A 19,306-nucleotide genomic window follows, 5' to 3' on the forward strand; every position below is an offset into this window, starting at 1 on the left:
CATAATAGGAGGTTAAAGTATCCGAGGACCCAGTTTACACACCCTTTTAGGCTAACATAAATGTTTATGATAGAAATTCACAATTTATATTATTAAAAGTGATACCATAACAAAGTTTAGTAGTAATGGGATATTTCAAGGGGAAAAAAGCATAAATTAGTGATTTATGTAAGATACAGATTTTTGTTCTTAAGTGTTTGGTCAACATTTTTGTTTAATGCTTCATTACTAGTCCGAGTGTTGCAGAGTCCGTACTCGCAGGCTGTGTGGTGGCATGACAGTGTGAGTGACCCTCTGACCGATCCTCAGCCAGTGTTTCACTGTCTGTCTTCCAGGAGAGACCGCATGTTTCTCTCTGCGCTGCCAGTTTGGCTGCCAGATGGAGAGAGAGGGAGCGGTGCGCTGTCTGTGTCCCCCCGGCCTCCACCTGGCTGCTGACAACAAAACATGTGAAGGTAGTGCCGCTTAAAAACACACCTCAGCTTGTCCCTGTGATGAATCCCTATAACTACATGGCTCATATGCTTAGATTCATGACTTTTCACGGCTCCTTTTGGCCTGATAATCAGACTGACGAGTCATTTGGATTCATTTCTGAATTCAACCTGAGGGCTTGATTTCACCAGGGCTGGCTGCATCACATTCCTGCTCTGACACGGCCATCGGAGTTGATTAGGGCCACTCTTTATAATGCTTGTGATTCCACCACATGTACTGCAGCCAACTGTATTAACTTTATTCACCTACAGTACAACAAAGCAGGAAATAACAACTATAAACACAAAATGGAGGAAAAAAAGCAGAAAACATTTAACAATGTTTATCCAAGCGAGAAGAAAAAAAATCTTAAGAAAAATCTGTATGACAACAAAACTAAGCAGACAGAACGCTTGGCTTCTGAAACGACTCCGGTGGGGAATGAAGTCCTGCGGAGGACAGTACAAACCTGTGTCCTGTGGATACCACAGGTGACTCTGTCTTCATTATAGGGGGGGGGGGGGGGGGGGGGGGGGGGGTTCAATCAACACAGAAGCTGCTGTAGATCTTTCTAGGAAATTCAAATTTGAAGGTGGTCTAATTAATAACTTTATATATTGACATTGGATTAAACTATGATGCATGAAAGGCTTTTTGGAGCATTTTAGCACCTTTCAGCTCAAAGTTTTCGGTAATGGTCTGCAATTTGGCTGGCAAACATAAAGGAGCATTTAGCAGCTAAAGAGCAAAGTCTTTTCAGTGGTTGGCGAGAAAAACAATTAAAGGCAGAGGGAATATTGGACTTGTAATTATCAGGTGGACACAAACTCGAAACCAAATAAATGTTTGCTAAAAATGTCAATGTATCAACTTTTTTTAAGTGTTAATATACATTGTGTTCACAGTTTTTGTCTATACCATGTTTCGGCTTATCATATATTTATGAAGTAGGTGAAGCACACAACTTCCCGTGCACAATATGTCAACTACCTGCAGCTATGTTACCAGAGGCAACTCTCCAAAAGCCTTTAATTAGCTGATGGAAAGAAAAACGCACCTTGGACTCTGTCCTCAGTGTCCCCCTCGATAATTCAGCAGCAGACGACTCCTGTCCTGTAATGAAGCGAGCCTCTCTCACGGCTGTTGAGGAAACATTCTCACACTGCCGGAGCCATTTTCGGTGGCAACATCCAAGACCGAGAGAAATCACAGCTTTTTACTTGCAAATGCAAAACTGCATTTAAAGTAGCGTGGGACAAAGTACACAAGGTATGCAAAGTTTGCACATCAATAGTCAGATGTAAGAAAAACCTATGTTCCTGCTGTAGGATGGTCAGGAAGTTAAGGACACACTTGGTTGGTGCCTGGGACAGAGGCATCCAATGTAATTCTATACAACAATCCACTGTCACAAACATGAAGTATTCGAGATCCCTTTCAATATAGCAAATTTCAGCACCTCAAACTCAGAGATCCAATCCCATAGAGCTCGATTAGGGCTTCTCGCAAAAACTGAATTAACTTCCTTTCTTCAGTTTACACTTTCTAGTTTTGTAATCTCCTGCCATTTTGGATAGGACTCTTAAAAAAAAACACACAAAAAAGATGGTCCAATCTGAAGAAATAATCCTGGTAAATCAAGGTGTTTAAAATAAACTTAGTCATAACTCGGTCTATAGTCACAACTTAATTGAGGTAAATTGGTGAACCGTTTATTCGTGTGTCACTATTTGGAAAGTAGTTCCTAAAATCCCATCAAGGACTTTCATGCTGCACACCTGTAGTGAGACGTGGTGTGTTGGTCATTCCTTGTTTTTTTTTAACAGCAGTGTGCCTTTTAACGTGTCAGTACAAAGAGGTAGTTGCAAGGTCAAGGTACTTATTTGTGTCTTTTAGAGGGTAATAATTGCTGTTTTGAGCAACAAGAAACATTTAAACTTCTTCTCCTTGAAAGGTTAGGAGTGCGTGCATGTGTGTGTGTGTGTGTGTGTGTGTGTGTGTGTGTGTGTGTGTGCGTGCGTGTGTGCGTGTGTGTGTAAAAATGGGATGTTTCGAAAAGACAGCCACAAATTCAAACTGCTGTGTCAATGTTGTGCAATGAAATCAGCTAAAGGTGTCGCTTGTGTTTGACACATGTTCATCTTGTGTTGCAGATGTGGATGAATGTCGGAGGAATGCTGATGTTTGTCCAACAAGGCGAATGTGCAAAAACACTTTTGGCAGCTTCGTCTGTGTGTGCCAAGATGGCTTTGTGATGGGGACACTGCAGGGCTCAGTGAAATGTCGAGGTAACTAAAATGTAGCATTGATTTGATGTGTTTTTGGAGCATGTAAACACCCAGCAGACTGTCACATGATTTTGAGAATATTTCATAAAATTGTGCTGCGTTCATGTACTTGAATGTTCAGGTATGTCAGAGGTTTTCTTTTAGCATTTTGATATCATTTGACAGTTGAAAACACAAGGAGAGATCAAAGGAGATATCAAAGGAGCCTAAGTCAAACCAGGGATGATCAGACGATCACAAGGTCACAATAGTTTATTTCAAAACGCATTCAGATTTGTTCCATGTCAGCCCTGTAAATGACTAAGTGGATCACAGTACATCCCCACATGTTCTCCTCTTGTAATTGGCAGAGAGAAAGAGATCATGTGAAGATGTGCTTTGGCAGCACAGAATCCAGAGACCATGTTTATTTGATGAGCACTCATAGCTCACCCACTCAGCTGCGGGCTCACCCACAAGCTGTTTTTGTTTTCATCTGTGTGATGAGCACTGCAAAATTATCGCCAGAGCAGGTTTGAAACAGTCGGTCGTGAAACCCTTTGCTCTCTCCATACTGATCTCATCTGACTTCACTATTACCACGTTTTAGCATGCCTGCTCAGTGTAATGTAATCAATCTTCTACTTGCTCCATAATAAAACAACATTTCAAATTTTCTTCTCTTCTTCTCCACAGACAAGGATGAATGTTTAACCGGGTCTCACCAGTGCAGCCACCAGGCTCATTGCGTCAACACAGATGGTTCCTACACCTGTCAGTGTTTGGATGACTACTTCGGCAACGGACGCACCTGCTGGCCCAGGAGAGCCACGCAGTCCAGCGCTGCCATGTACTTCAACTACAAACTCTCCAGAAAGACCAAGTCCAGGCGACCTTCATCTTAGTGCTACCTCTAACACCCTTCATGGCTCAAACAAAAAGGGACGTGCAACATTAAAAGGGTCATTTAAGAGGTATTCAGGTACAGAAATAAACTGTTAACACAGGTAGCACTCTCAGATTAGGCTATGCTGTAAAATCAAGTACTTTCTTTACGTTATGTTAAGAACTTTGCACTCAGCTGGGTGCCCTGGTGCCATTTTCTGTTTTAAGGTTATTATTTCTCTTCAAAATCCTTGGAGTACCCCGCGCCCCACTGGTTGCCCGTTTAAAACCCTTCATTCAAAAAAATGCACTGCAACAGGACCACAATGTACTTTTCTCAGATGACAGGAGGGTTTTTTTATGCACTGGCATCACCACTGTCACAGACACTCCACCCGAGTTACTGCATGTGAAATCTACTTTGTCCAACAAAATGCTGCAAAAGCATATGGGAAAAACTGCATCCGCATCATGAGTAATTTATTCCTTTTAATGTTATCTTTCTCATTAAAAATGCAGTTTTGTTAAACTTGAGAATTTGTTAATAAAAGGCTGACCTCTGGTGGATAGATAGGGAAGATACTGTATCTCTGCTACCTTCACACAGGAATGCTGGTGAAACTAAATGCTGTGAAAGGATGTGTACGTTGTAAGTCTACCATATGATTATGAGTTATAATTATGTTATTTTTCTTAATTTTCAAATTAAAAGTCTATGAAAAGAAATGGGATATGCGTGATGTACTCTGTTTGGAGGCATCTGAAACACTGCTAAAACACAGGCCGATGTCTTCATACCTCCCTGTTTATCTTCTGCCCTCTCCCTCTGTTATGCCACAGGGAATGTTTTCAGACCTACTAAGTCACACGCAGGGCAGACTACCACACAGCAAGAGAGCGTAGACAGGTCAGACCAACCAAATACCAAGAATCCTTGTCTGTCAGCAGCTGTCTGGAAACCTCTTCCTGCGCTCAGAGGGTGCAAGAATGGAAATTGAAGTTTGTTTTTGATGTTTTCCTCGGGTCAATTTCAAGTTTCCTTCCGAACGATTAAGATCGTGACCCTGGGAGAGGGGGAACTGCAATACTTGGAGATAATAACTGTAATGATAGGGGATGGTGGTAGGGGGCACTATGTGTTGTGTCAGGGCCTCAGTTGTAGTCCTGAAAGCTTTGATGCGCTGAGGGAGTCGGGTTTGTAGTGAGACCAAGCAGCTGCTGCCGGCTGAAGGGCCCTGCCACTGACCCTATTCATCCCAACAGCAGGTGTCACGTCAAGTCCCCGCCTCACCCTCACGCACACACATTCACACATGTGCAAAATCACAGAGCCTCGTGCACATTTACACACACACACACACACACACACACACACACACACACACACACACACGAGTGTGTGTGTGTGTGTGTGTGTGTGTGTGTGTGTGAGAGTGAGGGGGGACCTGGAACTACTTACAGAGAACAAAGAGGGAAATCAGGAAAAAATGCAGCCTCTTAGAATAAATCTCACCACAATGCTGAGAAAAATCCCCAACCTCACCCCCAGAAACGCAAGAAAAACCTGGTTTCTCTCTTTCAAAGCAGTCAAAAGTGTCTTACAAAAGCAGAAATAGAAAACATTTTAGATAAAAGGATCCAGGCCCCTTTCTGAAAAGGACCTCACACCAAGTTGTGTGTAATTCCTACCAGAAACTGGTTTATTTACCAAAAAATAATAAGATTTAATGCCAAAGCACTTAGGCTACAAATAAAGGACAACAAGTGGTGGGCAAACTGAAAAGGAAGAAAAAGCTGCTGCGAGGAAGAAAAAAGGAGGACGACGCCGGGGTGGAAATTTTCCCTTTTCTTATGCTTGTTATTTTCTGGTCCTCTGTTTACATGACACACAAGATTTCGCAAGGAGGAGCGGCGGCAGCTACGGGAACGGCGGCCCTAGAAGCCGAGCAGAATGACCCCCGCGAAATAAAAGAAAACAATAAACATGTCAGAGGAATTTGGACATCTGCGGTGACACAAGCGCTCACACCGAAGCCATGGCAATTTCACGAATCAAAGCGCTGCTGCCTCGGCTTACCTTATATAAAGCTAAATCAACATTTGTCCTGAGAAAGTGAGCAACGATGCTGACAAGTGCATAGAGCCAATGACAATACATTAGCAGAGATGCTAGGAACAACCGTGCCACCCACGTTGCTGAAAAGACTGTGCTTTCAAACACCACCACTGAACTGTAAAACCACTAAAACCCCTGTCTTCCCCATACTGTCCTTTTCACTTTAGTTTGAAATAAGCCAGTGTTTTCGCCCTGTGCTCCGTCAGAGGAGGCTTTTCCACAGCTAATTCTTGTATTATGTTCCTATTGGACCCATCTCCTCCTCTCCACACAGTCACTATAAGCAAGAACACAGTGCAGTTTCCATGAATGAATTAAAATTCTAAATGCTGACCAATCCCACTCAGGGGAACGAGCCAAAGTTTGAACCCTTGGCGTAAAATTATAAATCTTGTTAGGCAAGGCATTTTCTCTTGCTTGCCTCTGCTTACAAAATCAGCGGTAGAGTAGAGAGAGTGTGACAGCTCCCTGCCTACAGCCATCTCTCCACATTTCTTTTATACACTGCTGAAAATGAGCCGAACTAAATAAAGCTGGGCTTATTGGTTCTGTTGCCCTATCGTTCCCAGAATTCATGAATCTGGTGCGAAAAGGACGACGTGAAAAAGAAGTGAACATTTGTTTCACATTAGAAATGAATATAGAATCACATCAGAGCAGCTTAACTAACCCACTATGCCCGATTTCGACATGGGGATAATTAAAGCTTCCTGTTATCTTAAAGGCAGCACTGTCCTCTCAGTCACTTTTAAATCACATTATGTGGAGTAAATACATGCGAGTCACTCTCTTCTGTGACCTCGGAAGAAAAAAAAGAAAAAAAAAGCCCATGTGCACCCCGCGCTTTCTTGTAATTCCCATTCATGCAAACGCAGTCCCGATGAAGGTCCTGCGATGTGGTGGGTAGTGTGTGTGAGGCTGAGGGGAAAACCTGATGTAAAAATATCCCTAAAACCTCAAACATCTTAAAAGTGAACTCCCAGACACCCTTCAGTCGACACACACACACACCTTCCTCCTTTCAAATGGACAAAGCTGTAGTGTATCAGTGACCTTAATTCATGTTTCAAATCCACATGATGACTTTGAACTCCGTTTGAACAGTACAAAAAAAAAACCTGGCCTCTTCTTTCTTCTGTCTGCTCCTATTCTCTTCCACAAGCTACGTATGACGACTGAAACAGCCACATCACAACATGAAAGCACAGACTTGACCCGACCGGAATTCACTGTGCCTAAATCATTCTTAATATGAGAGCCGGGCGGCCTCGTTTGGGGGATTATCCTCGACAGAACAGGAAATATTTCCAGCTAATCTATATTGGAATGCCCACTCTGGAGAAAGGTGAAGGGAAGTGTTTGGGACCAAAGGTTTCTCTTGGAAGCCAGCACACTGTGCAGCAATTAGGGCCCGACCGCTAAGAAAAGCAACATATTCCTGTTCATTTACGACATGTCCTCCGGCGCACGGAGACGAGTTTGTTGTGTGTAACTGCAGAAACGATGTTTGAATTAGTCTAATGGTCCAAAATGTTGATAATTGTTTGTCATCTATCGAGCAAAAATGCCAAACATTCTCCGGTTTCGGCTTCTGCAATGCCAAACTCTCTTTTATATCATTGTGTGTTTAATATCTCTAAATTTGTCATAACTTGAGATGCACATGACTTCTAAAACTGATACGTGGCTCCATCTCAGCAGTTTTGTTTTTGTTTTCTGGCCCACATCTTACAGTTTTGCGTTACTCCCACTGTCCTGATTAACCTTATTTCCAGCAGGAGGCCAAGACAGCTCCGCTAAACCGACAGCGCACGACACATCCGGCACAACACTGCAGACCAATCGGTACGTCATCCTCACGGCACGGTGTGGTCGGTTATTCAATTCAAATGTGTGGTTATGAGTATGAGTGAGCATGTTTCTGAATGTATGCGTGTTTACAGTACATGAATGTGTGTGAAAGGAAAGTTTTGGCAAGAAGTGGGATGGGCACAGTTTTAATTAGTGCTGTACTGGAAGCCCGAACAGTGGGATCGTTGTGAAAAAGGCCACAACAGCTGCAGTGGCTGTTTGCTGGCTATTAAACCCAGCTCTCCCTCCAACCACGCACCCTTCCAGCCATCCCCGCTTCTCTCTCTTTCTCCTCTACCCCTGTGCTAGTTCAGGTGTCTGGGGCAGCTAAGGAAGCACTGGGTGGCACCCACCCAGACTCGCCGAGCTGGCAGCAGCCACCGTGCTGAGATATGTATGAGAGGGCTGCTGGCAAGCTCGCAGCTTGGCAGGTTGTCCCACTAGGGAATCACTCAGTGAGGGCAGGCTGCAGCCAATTCCCTGTCAGTGGCCGGTGAGCTCACAGGGGCAGTAGTCGGGAGAGCAGAGATGCAGACACAGAGACGGACTGTAGTCACGCTGTGTAATACCTTCCCATTCTTTGAGCCGCGCCACCGCCCCGCCCTGTCCATGGGGACACGCATTAAAAGTGGAGCTGAGAAATCAAAACAGTGTGTTCTGCGAAAAACTTCAATGGGTGGAAGTTGTTTTATTACTGTGGTGCTCAAAATTGCATGTACTTGATCTGATGCCCGACTTAACTGTTCCGACATGCAGAACCAGAGCATTGCACGTGAAGTTTTCCAAGTTAACACTGTTCAGATACAAACATATTTATGTAGCCCGTTAACTGCTTTATCGTCTATCTTCTCACAATGCAGAGGAACAGTGCGTTGCTCAAGAAGCCTCTCCCACTTCCTGCTCCATTTCTAAACCCACACAAACGAGACCAAACCAAACCTCAATGTCCACTTAAGCTAAACTTGAGGAGGAACCGACAAACCCCAAAACCTCACCTCAACCTGACCGCACCGCAACCGCTGCTGGCCGCCTCTGCCATCGCTGAGATGTTATAAACCATCGGTTGAGATATTGTTTTACTTTAGGCTTTACTTTGTCTATTTTGGCACCGTAGAAATCAACACTGGCCTCCATGTTCGCTGCATGAATTACTGGCAATTCATTTCAGTTTTAAAAGGTTCTCAAATTTTTTTTTTTTTGGGGGTCTATTTTGACGGAAAAGTTTAAATAATTTGACGTGGAATGTTTTTTGAAGCCTGAGTTACAGTCTGATTTTCCATCCAAATGTGCCCGTGTTTAGCTGCGAGTCAGGTGCTGCCAAGAGACTCTCAAAGGAGCCTTTGACTCAATTTTTTTGGAGCACAGTAACTTCTCGTAGTGCAACAGTGACATCTTATGGACGACTAGAGGATGTACAATGCATACATACATCAAATTCTACATTTGAGAACACTGAAGGCCATCCATAATGATACACAGACACTACTCTACATACTTCAAACTGCATTGTCTCTGTCTATATAGATTGGATTGTGAATCAAAATTGTTGACTGACTGTCTGTATAAAAATGTGGCCTGATCAGTATGTTGCGGCTGACCACCATTTTGGTTCATCTTTTGTATCTGAACTTCAAGCTGCAACGTTTTGGAATGAGCATTCAATAAGTGTCAAATATGAACAACAGAAGATGGAACGATAGTGGAATTAATATCTGTTAAAGCCTAATCATTATTTTGTTTGAATGTTTTTAAGAGTAGCGCAGAAGATTCTTTTAATCTCTTAAGGAAATACACACATTTTATATGTCTTTGCACAGAGTCTGTTATTTTTCAGTGATTTGCACACCTGTTAATACAGGAGCCGTTTGTTTTGTTTTTTTCTTCTTATAGTTGTTTTCTTTCAGATATGATGCATCTCAATGACAGGTGTAGATCTCTCAGCATAGCTGCAGCACTGTGCTCGTGCTGTTTTTTTTTTGCAGTCAATGGGCCCATTTGTAAGCATAGCTGTGTAGAAGCTCAAAAAAGATTTAAAAAAAACTTTAAATGTTGACTAAATGTGACTCTTTTTTTCCCCTTCGGCTTCACCTTTCATCATTTGTCCTGTTATGACCCGTCATCCAATCTCAGACTGATCAGTAGCACAACCAGTTGCTTGATGTAATATTCACAGCTTTGTGGCAAACTGGACTGCCCTCAGTCACACAACGTATCTTTTTCTTTACACAGTTGAAGCTCTGTTGCACCACTACACATTTTCTTGGTTTGAACAGTCATTGGTCTGCATGTGAACCAGATTTTCAGCTACTTGCTACATGGAAAGTTATAATGTTCAGTGTTTGTTTACACTGTTTTAAAGAGATGCTAATTCAACCAGCTGGTAGGTTGCAGTTTGTAGTACTGTTGAATTGTACTGCACTGAACTGACAAGTGTTTCTCTTATTTTGTCTACCTCATTGAGAGTAGGCTAAAAGTTCCTTAGTCCCAGTACCAGCTCTGACCCAGGAATGTGAAGTCAAATATTTAGTCTAAACTTTAGGTTTTCTACATTTTATGTGCCAATGAAGATACATCAGAAAAGCTTATTTTACTGCCCACTCTTCACCACTAGGTGGTGCTCAGGATCCACTTGTAGATAAAGTGCTAGATTTGTACTGGTGGACAGATTGGTCTGCTCATGTGATACTTTAAAATGTGTATATGAACGAAATTAGTAACAAAGTAGTTTTGACAGAAAAGGTCAATTATAGTTTTTTGTTTTTTTTATTTGCACTTAATTTTCCCTCCAAAACTTGTTTAAGGAATACTGGGAACTGTATGTCGAAAATAAAAATAAATCTACAGAGGGTTGGGGAAGATTCGTTTCCAATTTTCACTGGGGTACATGAGCTAAAAATTTATTAAAATGGGGCTTATCAAAACATGATGCTTATTATTGTTTTGTCCACTGTTTCTGTTTATGTTGGGAACAACATGGCAAGTGTAAAGGCTGTTTAGGTCATGTAAGCTTCTTTGTGAACAGAAAATAGCATCCGATACAACTTACAATGTGTGCGTATTTTTTAAAAACCCTCAGATTTCTTGTAGATTCATAAAACGCAGGTCAAAGGAAGGTGTCAGAGAAAAGTGGGTTAAGAGTTGCTGCATTGATGTCCTGTGACAAAGGACTGTTGTAAATGACCCCTGACCCCTAACCCCCCCCCCTCCAAGGGCAAGTCAAGCCTTTAAACTGAGGACGGAGGGGTTGTGAGGGGAGAAGGTGGGTGGTGTATGTAGCCAGCAGAACACATGAAACCTCACACTGTGAGTTTATTCAGGAATGAATGTGAGTGTGTTTCATAAAAAGCCTGATTATGTTCAAGTGATAATAAAAGTCATCAACCCCCTCCTGCTCCCATTAAACACAGGCATACACATCTGTCCTAGTCACATGACAGCTGTAACCACAGGGATCAATTAAAGATCGGTGACATCATCTCAGTGTCTGGGTACAGTTTCTGTCCCAGAGTGCACATGAGAGAATTCCCAAGTTGACCATTTGTAGACTTCACTTCACGTATTCCTTCACCTACCAACGTTTGAGTTTCCAGGATAAGTGTCAGTCAACTTCATAAACGGGTTCAAATCAAATTAGATTTTTTTTTTTAGACAAATGCAATGTGGGGGCAACGTTCATTTTACTGCTGTCATGATATCGGAGAAGATGAAAGGTCTGCTCACCACCCACTCACTTAGACAAGCGAAATGCTTTTGTTATGACCCCTTCTCTTTACTCTTTAGGGCTTTCAAATAGTTTTCAAAATATTTCAACAAATACATGTAAAAAAAAAAAAAAAAAAAAAAAAAAAAAGGTGCAAACACTCACGCTAATCAAAATCCAACAATGCTCATACAACATACATCAAAATAGACAAGACCATGAGTCTCAACACTTAGATTAACTTTCTGAGGCTGTGCTTCTGCCACAACACAGAAAGGCCCAAATTACACATTATATGGAAAAACCAAATATTTAATACGATCAAAACCTAAATTTAAAGGACAGGTATTACAAGTCTCACTGTCCCAACTGTATAATTACACAACCGTCTTGACATGAACGTTAGCAAACCCTTAACACAAGAACTTTTCTCATATCTATACATCCCCTATGTGAACAAAGCATTAAGCGCCGCAGTGCTTTGTGCTAAATGCTAATGTCGTCATGCCAACATGCTCACAATCATGGCAATAATATGTGATTAGATTTACAAGCATCTGTAACAAACACTAAATTAAAATTGCATCACAAAAATTCTTACAATTCATCCTTTGGGGTCCATGAATGTCTGTTTACAATACGTCACTAGTCCCATCCAACAGTCACTTTAATAGCATGGTTTATAAGAAAAAGAGATTAAATACTAAACAACATGGAGCTTATTTTCATGTCCAAAATTGACAGAGAAGTTTTGCTTGGTAGCAATAAAAAAAAAAAAAAAATTTAAATTAAAAAAAGGGAATCCTTATTGTATTGGTGCTGGAATGCTGGAAATATCACAAGGCAACATCATTTTTGCAACATAAGACGGGGCACACCATCCAAAACCTCTGTACAGACAACCTCAACAACTGGACCATCTTCCATAAAACTGCTCCTCTGTCCGTCCTTTGATCCAACGGGCATTAAAGTGAATCTCATTATCCATTTACAGCTCTTCTCTGTGCTCTGCGACATTTTGCCTCATGTGTCTTTTGTGTTTTTTCCGCCATAGTAATCATTTTTGCTGTGAACAATCAGTCATCGGCTCTGTTTGAGGAGGAGCGGCTTATTTTAGCCCTGCAGATCTGTCTTTGGAGGCCAAACCAGGAAGAGGTGATGTCATGATGGCTATCGCTTACAGTGCCTCAGCCCGCTCCAGATGCACAGACCTCCTTTTCTCCCGAGGTATGACCTCAGCCTGGGTGGACACGGGGAACATCTGCTTCATGATCTGGTTAGCAAGAATCAGGTTTGATCTGATGCAAGACATTACACTGAAAGGGGGATTGTTGGACGATTTAGAGGGAAATATATGTAATCAAATAAACAAGGATTAGAGTTAAAGGTCTGTTTTGTATCCTTGGATGATTAAGTGTGCTAATCTATGCGCCTCGATTCACAGGGAAATTTTATAGGCTATTTTTCCTTTAAATGTTTGATTTTTGTTCCGGAAAATGTGGCAAGACCGTCGAAGGAACGAGCCAACTGAATACAGTTTGTACTGTTTTAAAGTTGAAATTGTGTGCTGTTCAGGCTGTGAAAAATGCTGTGAAATCGACTCTTTGCAAAAGTTCAATCTTGACCTTCACATTTTACAAAAAGACTCTGAAATGTGGTTGAAAGCTCAGAGAAAAGCAAGTGCGTGAACCTTGACTTTAGATTATAAGACTTCAACCAGGCTGATTCACATTTACTTAAAGCACCATGTTTGTCAAAAATACTGAAAACATATTTAATAGCGATTGAGCACCATTTTCTGCTAAAGTTGGAAATATTTTGCCTATTTTGACTCGTCTGCAGTATCCCATGTGTTTGTTTGTGCTCTTCTCACTAGTTCAGATTGGGGAAAAAAAAAAAAAAAAGATGGCACGTGCTTTTGAGCATCAATCAGGACATATCTGATTCAAAATAACCTCTTCAGGGCATCTGTGGGGTTATCTGCCAATTCGGATGAGCCTCTGTCAATATGTGATGATACGGAAACTTTTTTTCCCAACTGGGAACGTGCTGTGGAGGGGATGATGCAATATGTGTTGGGGGGGAGGGAGGAGGAATTCACTCTGAATATCCACATGAAAAAGTTATTGATGAACACACAATATTTGTCGATGAAAGGAGTAATTCACATTATGTATGCCACACACACACACACACACACACACACACAGATACAACAGCAGCTGGGCACTGGCTCACAGGAAAGCCAGATTTACACACAAAAAAACAATGATAGTAAACAGCAACCACTGATTTTGGTATTTACTCACAAAGCAAGTGATGATCTGGCAACAAGCAGACACAAAGTAAACACAAACATGATACAGCAGCAGCAGCTCTGCATTACCTGGTTTGAAAGCCAGATTTACAAAATATCTTGACGATAAAAGCATTGACCTCTGACACAGTTTGCATTCACAGACAAAGCAACAACATCAGATCATCAAAACTAAGACACTAATGTGCACTTAAGGCTTCGGTACAATGGCATCCTGTGCATGTTTCACTTTGCATGTTGTACTTTCCTTTAACCCTTAGAGACCCACCATGGACCAATATTTATAGTATATATAGTCTTTTTCACGGGGATATAGGATCTTTTAAGAGAGATGGCAGGTCAACAGTGTAAAGAACATCTGAAAGCTGTAATCTAAAGATTAACTTGAGATGCAGCTCAACACCATGTCAAGTTATTTAGCCTCCAACCTGACAAGACAGCCAGACGAGAGGCCTGTACTACGAAGCTGGTTCACTTCTTGCAGGAAAACATCGCCATGGTAAGCCATGCTGCAGAGCTGACCTGCTCTGGAGCAGCTTATGTTCAAGATCTTAGATCAAAACATACAGAAGTACCACCTACTGACCAATCAGAGAAGATCCCGTGGAGCTCAGGGTGTTCAGAGACCGACAAATATCTGTATTTAGACTTTTATGAGATATAGATTCTATTACTTTTTTTTTTTATGATATCATCCTACAACAGAAAGTGACTGAAGCACTAAAAGCCTTGTAGGCGTATGTATATGATAGTGAGCCGATTTATCGCTTTAAATTATGTTTTTATATTTCTATCTGATCATTGGTCCGGTCTGAAATGATAATCTTAAAACTGTCATACATCTAACAACAATACATCTAATAATACAATGAATTAAATGAAATACACACGTGTAATTAGAGTCAGATCTTCCCCGTGCACTTTATGGTAAAGTGACATTAAGCTCGGCTTACTCTGCTCCTCCAGCTCGATCAAATGCTCCTTCTCTGGAAAACAGTCCACCGAGGTCCTTGTGCGTCTCCGTTTAGACGGCTTCATTCACGTGTCCAAAAGTGGGTTTCCGTAGATGTTTACTTCCACTTCTGCGCCTGTTTGAGGTCACCGAGAGACCTTTGACCTTCCGGTCTGACCTTTTGGTGCGTTCACGAGCAACTACGGAAGTGGGAAAGTTGAAACTGCCGAGTGCAATAATACACGCGAAAACCGGTCTCATTACAGATATCACAGGAAAAGTAAAAGTTTTTTTTTTTTTTTTTTTTTTTGAGAATTGGCGTTTGGTGTGAAAGTACGGAATACATTTGCTCCGAAAATAAGGTGAGATAGCTGCACTTGGTTAGCCTTCCTCGTTAGATAGTTGTGTTCTTCAGACCAAACGCGAAGCGACTTATTCCCGCGCAGCGATAAAAATGCGCCAACGGGTGCGTTTTTAACGGGAGGCCATAAATATAACTATTGTCCTCACGTTAGGTCGATAAAGATAAGTGGAGCCGAGCGGAAGCTCTGTGAATCTGCACTCGATTGCTCTTTCTCAAAGACCCGGATGTGTGAGACACGAGGTTGAATTTCATGAACTGAATTAAATGACAATTGAATTTAGAGAGTTGAATTTTTCCGTGAAATTTAAATGCGGTTTCAAAGCAAATTAATTCAAATTCAGAATTAAACATTCAATTTCAAGTTTATTGAAATTCAGTTTCAAACTAAAACATTAAACTTCAATATGAGCAATGCGAATTCTTTTTTTTAAAGTAATTATTCAAGTTTTGCAATTCAAATTCAAATATAAATGATTCAAATTCCGGTTTTTAATGACATATATTTCTGCCCATACACTTCTTGTGGGGGAAAAGTACTGTTTTTCTTAGTTGAGACTTTTACACTTTGCTTTTGGTGCTGAATAACTAAATAAAATTAATTCAGACCGATCACTTCCATCAGATTTAACTGGAGAATCAGATACATTTGTCTTTGGTGGTGACCCAGCTAGATTGCTGTGCTGGAACAATCTGAGTAAACCTGAAACGGAGTTTCAATGAATGAACACAATATGAACAAAGGCAACAATTTTTGCTTATATGGGAGAAGTATTGAAAATGATGGTGTTGATCTGTAGTGGGCTGATGTGGAAGCGATTTAAGCACAGAGTAGGCAAAACAAATGAACGCTGCCTCTGTTATAAAGTGACTAAAGCACAGTGAAGCTCCACTATATTAATTACTGAGCTTTATTATTGGAAGATTTGGCTACCTTTGCATGGAGACAGCCTCTCTGTTTCTCCCTGTCTCCAACCTTAGTGCTAAACAAAGCTAAGCTAACCAGCTACATCTTAATATTTACAGACACAAGAGTGGACGAGACCTGCTCATTTAACTCCTGTCAAGGGAACAATGTCCTCAAATGTTGAACTATTCCTTTAAGGCAAATCTGGCATTTTAAAGCTGCAAAGGTAGCTCTTATCTTTTCTGACACTTTGCTTTTATAAATGGGACTGTTGTGGCTTTGTGTTAGTTTTTGTCTAACAGATCTTGAGATCTTGAGATCTTATTTGCGAAGCATCCTGGCCAGATTTTCTTTTTAAAATTTGGATTTTCTTTTTTTTTTTTTTTTTTATACTAGAGTCCCCATAATTACACACAGTGCTTGGCCAAAGCATGTTGGAAAGGTTTCACGAGGTCTGCTCCATCTTACTAGCAGGCACCAGCAAGCCTTTGTTCAAGAGCTGAGATCAGAAGGATCTTCAAAGCTGTAACACGTCAAGCACAAATTCATCAATCAAAGGGAAACACCCCGGACTGAGCACCAATCCATTAGAGGTCTAAAACAGAATACCCCCGTGAGATTAAGAGTCTCAAAATTCCCTTGACATACCATGAAGCATACACAGCATAAGGACATAAAGACTTTCCTCTGGTAAGTAAATGGCCAAACTTCTGAGAGCGCACCTGTGGGACAGCTGGCTAAGCTACAGGTGCACCAGCATGTGCCCGGCCGCGAACAAACGTGTGTCAGCAGTTGGGTGAAGTTTGACATGTCACCACCCCCTTTGTGCATAATGTGCCGTGACTGCTTTGACTGACAACTGTGCTATCTAAGGTTAACTGTCCCAACTAACAAGTGAATGTGACAGCTGCTGTCAGACTCTGACACTTCTCCTCAACAAACCCGGGCAGACCACCCTCCGTACTGAGCCCAGGGAGTCTGTTTGCTGTGTGTGAACTGAACTTTGTGTGTGTGCGTGTGCGCGTGTGTGTGCGTGTGTGTGTGTGTGTGTGTGTGTGTGTGTGAGTGCGCGCGCGTGTGTGTGTGTGTGTGTGAGAGAGAGGGTGGGGGTCGTAGGCACAGTGTCAGTTTACACAGTGGGTTCAGGTTAGAAATACGCCATTGTCTGTTGAGAGGATCAAACCTCTATAAGACCTGCGGGTGTCAGAGAAGGTATATGTTTGGTCAGCGTGCTTCTTGATGAGCCTTAATGTACATAAATGGACATCGTAACCATAATATGAAAAGGTGCCGAGCTGGTCAGGCTTCAGCTAGCGGCCGCCTCTGATTGGTGCATTCTCTGTCTCTGTGCAGTGAAGGTGGTAGAGGTAAACCAAGAGCCCCTGGAGACAGCATTCAAATATTACCACACTAGACATTATTTCTAGAAGGACTTGCCAAATGAGCCACCCGTTTGAAATGCGAGCTGCCCCGATGCTCTGCCGCCATGCCTCGCATTGCTGCAAAAAATTCGATGGGCTTGCCAACAGCCCTCGGATGGCAGAATGAATCGCATGCGTGAAGGAGTGTCATCTACACATGTGTGTCAGTCATCGTTAAGCATTTCAACCCCGTGCTAATTCACAGGTCCATGGAGCTAATGTTGTAATCAATCCTAACCCGTGAGTCCACTCTTCCTCCGTCCGGTTGGAGACAGGCAGCTCTCCAAGGTTTCTAAATGTCTCCCGCTCTGAGTAAACGCTGACCTAACAGGGACCTACTACTAAGTGGATTCAAATGTTAATGTCCTGTCTATACATCCTACAGGCAGCATGTTGTAGTTCTTGTCCTGTTTTGAGGCTGATGTAAAAGAGAAGTATTTTACTATTTTGAGAGTGGGAGCTTTTTTTAGACGTAGCAATCTGCTCATCCTGTTTTCTGATATGATTATGATTTCTGCATAGGAAATTAAATTTAGGAATTAAATTCTATTCTTGAGCTTTCGCGAGCGGTATGTGTAACAAAATAAAGTAAGATCAAAGGTCCAAGCACCATCTTTTTTTGAGCATTTAACTGAAATGATTAAGGAGATATGGCTCCTTGCTTTTGTGGGGTCTGTGACTGCGATTGTGCACACTAAGAATATGCACTTTAGAGTATCACATTTAATATTATTGTTTATATTTTTGCACTTTGCACGTATCATATTTCTTCATCTTAAAATATGATTTCACAACAGTTACTTCTGCCTTTTGTGCGTCAGCAGTTGGTCACACTGCCTCTTTTCCTGAGGTTTCTCCACTTTATGTTACTTTTTTTTATTATTATTATTTCTTGCTGTTTATGTAGCTTTTTCATGCTCTAAATCAACAGTGTAAGATGGAGGTTTTGTACTGTGTAGCCTCCAAAATGCAAATGTATCATTTGTGATTTTGCGTTTAATAGATAAAAGAAGAAGAAGGATGCCAGTGTTTGCTGCAGCTCCAACAGCAGTCACTTGACTACGTGGGAGCCAGACCCTCTCTTGTAATGCCGGCTATACAGAGTCCACAGCTGGTTTCAGTGTAAGGTTAATAAATAGACATACAGTAGACTGTATGTCTACGGGACAGACACAGGCAGAAATGACACGGAAATACTTAAGGGTTGAGAGTTAGCATTCATTGTCCGTTCTGATTTAAGATGTTGAATGACTGGATTTAGATTCACACAGTGCCCATCCCAGCAGATACAGGTGATTTATATTTGGCTCATGAACTGACAGGTAGGGCGTGTTAGACCGCAGAGAGATGGGAAGGGGCCGACCCCGCTGTTTGCCTTTTCTCTCCTCCGTCCGTGGCTGGGTTCCTGCTGTGTGATGGCTCAACAATAGGGATTGTCATCTAATTGAATCCACATTGAGTTCTTACTGCTGCAGAGCCAATAAGAGGAGAGGAAATAACAGCAGCCTCTCTGTGTCTGTTCAGAATATGTATGAGCACTGTATATTTCATGCGAATTATCAAAGTGAGATGCAGACATTACAGTATCAACTGGTTTCTTTGCTACTGATGCAATAATAAATCAGCACTGGTAACTGATTTTCATTTTTAGTGCTCAAATAATCTCCCAGCGACTGCATGAGTGAATCTGTAAAATGCAAAATGCGATTTGCTTTGTGTTAGCCACTTCAGAAATGCAAATATTTGCATTGTGCCGGTTTCATGCTGCATAAAGAGAAGACGGTCGACACTCTTCAGCCAAGTAATCAAATTTACCAACAAATCATTTGAGCATCTGTAAGATCTTGTTTCTGCCTCCTCCTGTGGTTCACAAATAAGGTAGTTGAGAGTGCATGTTTGAGGGTCCACAACAATATTTATTTAATCTGGCTGTTGTTACACTTTATACAGCAAAATACAATAATATATAGAGCTGTGGCTACGTATGCATATCCTGTATGCTTTGTTTGGGATGCACCTGATTAATAAAATTTCTCAGTGTAACCTCTAATA

At 41.7% G+C, this 19,306-nt stretch overlaps 1 protein-coding gene across 1 annotated transcript; it reads left to right on the forward strand.

Moving 5' to 3' along the window:
• The first annotated feature begins 344 nt into the window (after positions 1-344).
• On the forward strand, positions 345-4,092 carry LOC138209539 (nephronectin). Its single transcript, XM_069168194.1, has 3 exons — positions 345-455; positions 2,631-2,765; positions 3,441-4,092. The coding sequence occupies exons 1-3, from the start codon at positions 380-382 to the stop codon at positions 3,647-3,649; spliced, it is 420 nt and encodes a 139-aa protein (XP_069024295.1). The 5' UTR covers positions 345-379; the 3' UTR covers positions 3,650-4,092.
• Positions 4,093-19,306: the final 15,214 nt, after the last annotated feature.

This window comes from Embiotoca jacksoni, unplaced genomic scaffold (genome assembly GCF_022577435.1).
Source record: "Embiotoca jacksoni isolate LCO1_2020_lvr unplaced genomic scaffold, fEmbJac1.0.p SCAF_4, whole genome shotgun sequence".
Taxonomy (NCBI): domain Eukaryota; kingdom Metazoa; phylum Chordata; class Actinopteri; family Embiotocidae; genus Embiotoca; species Embiotoca jacksoni.

Bases quoted from the DNA above. Each gene is read 5' to 3' on its own strand.
- LOC138209539 (XM_069168194.1), top strand. From the start codon at position 380: ATGGAGAGAGAGGGAGCGGTGCGCTGTCTGTGTCCCCCCGGCCTCCAC. The intron at 456-2,630 runs GTAGTGCCGCTT...CTTGTGTTGCAG, and splicing joins TGACAACAAAACATGTGAAG to ATGTGGATGAATGTCGGAGG. The intron at 2,766-3,440 runs GTAACTAAAATG...TCTTCTCCACAG, and splicing joins GGGCTCAGTGAAATGTCGAG to ACAAGGATGAATGTTTAACC.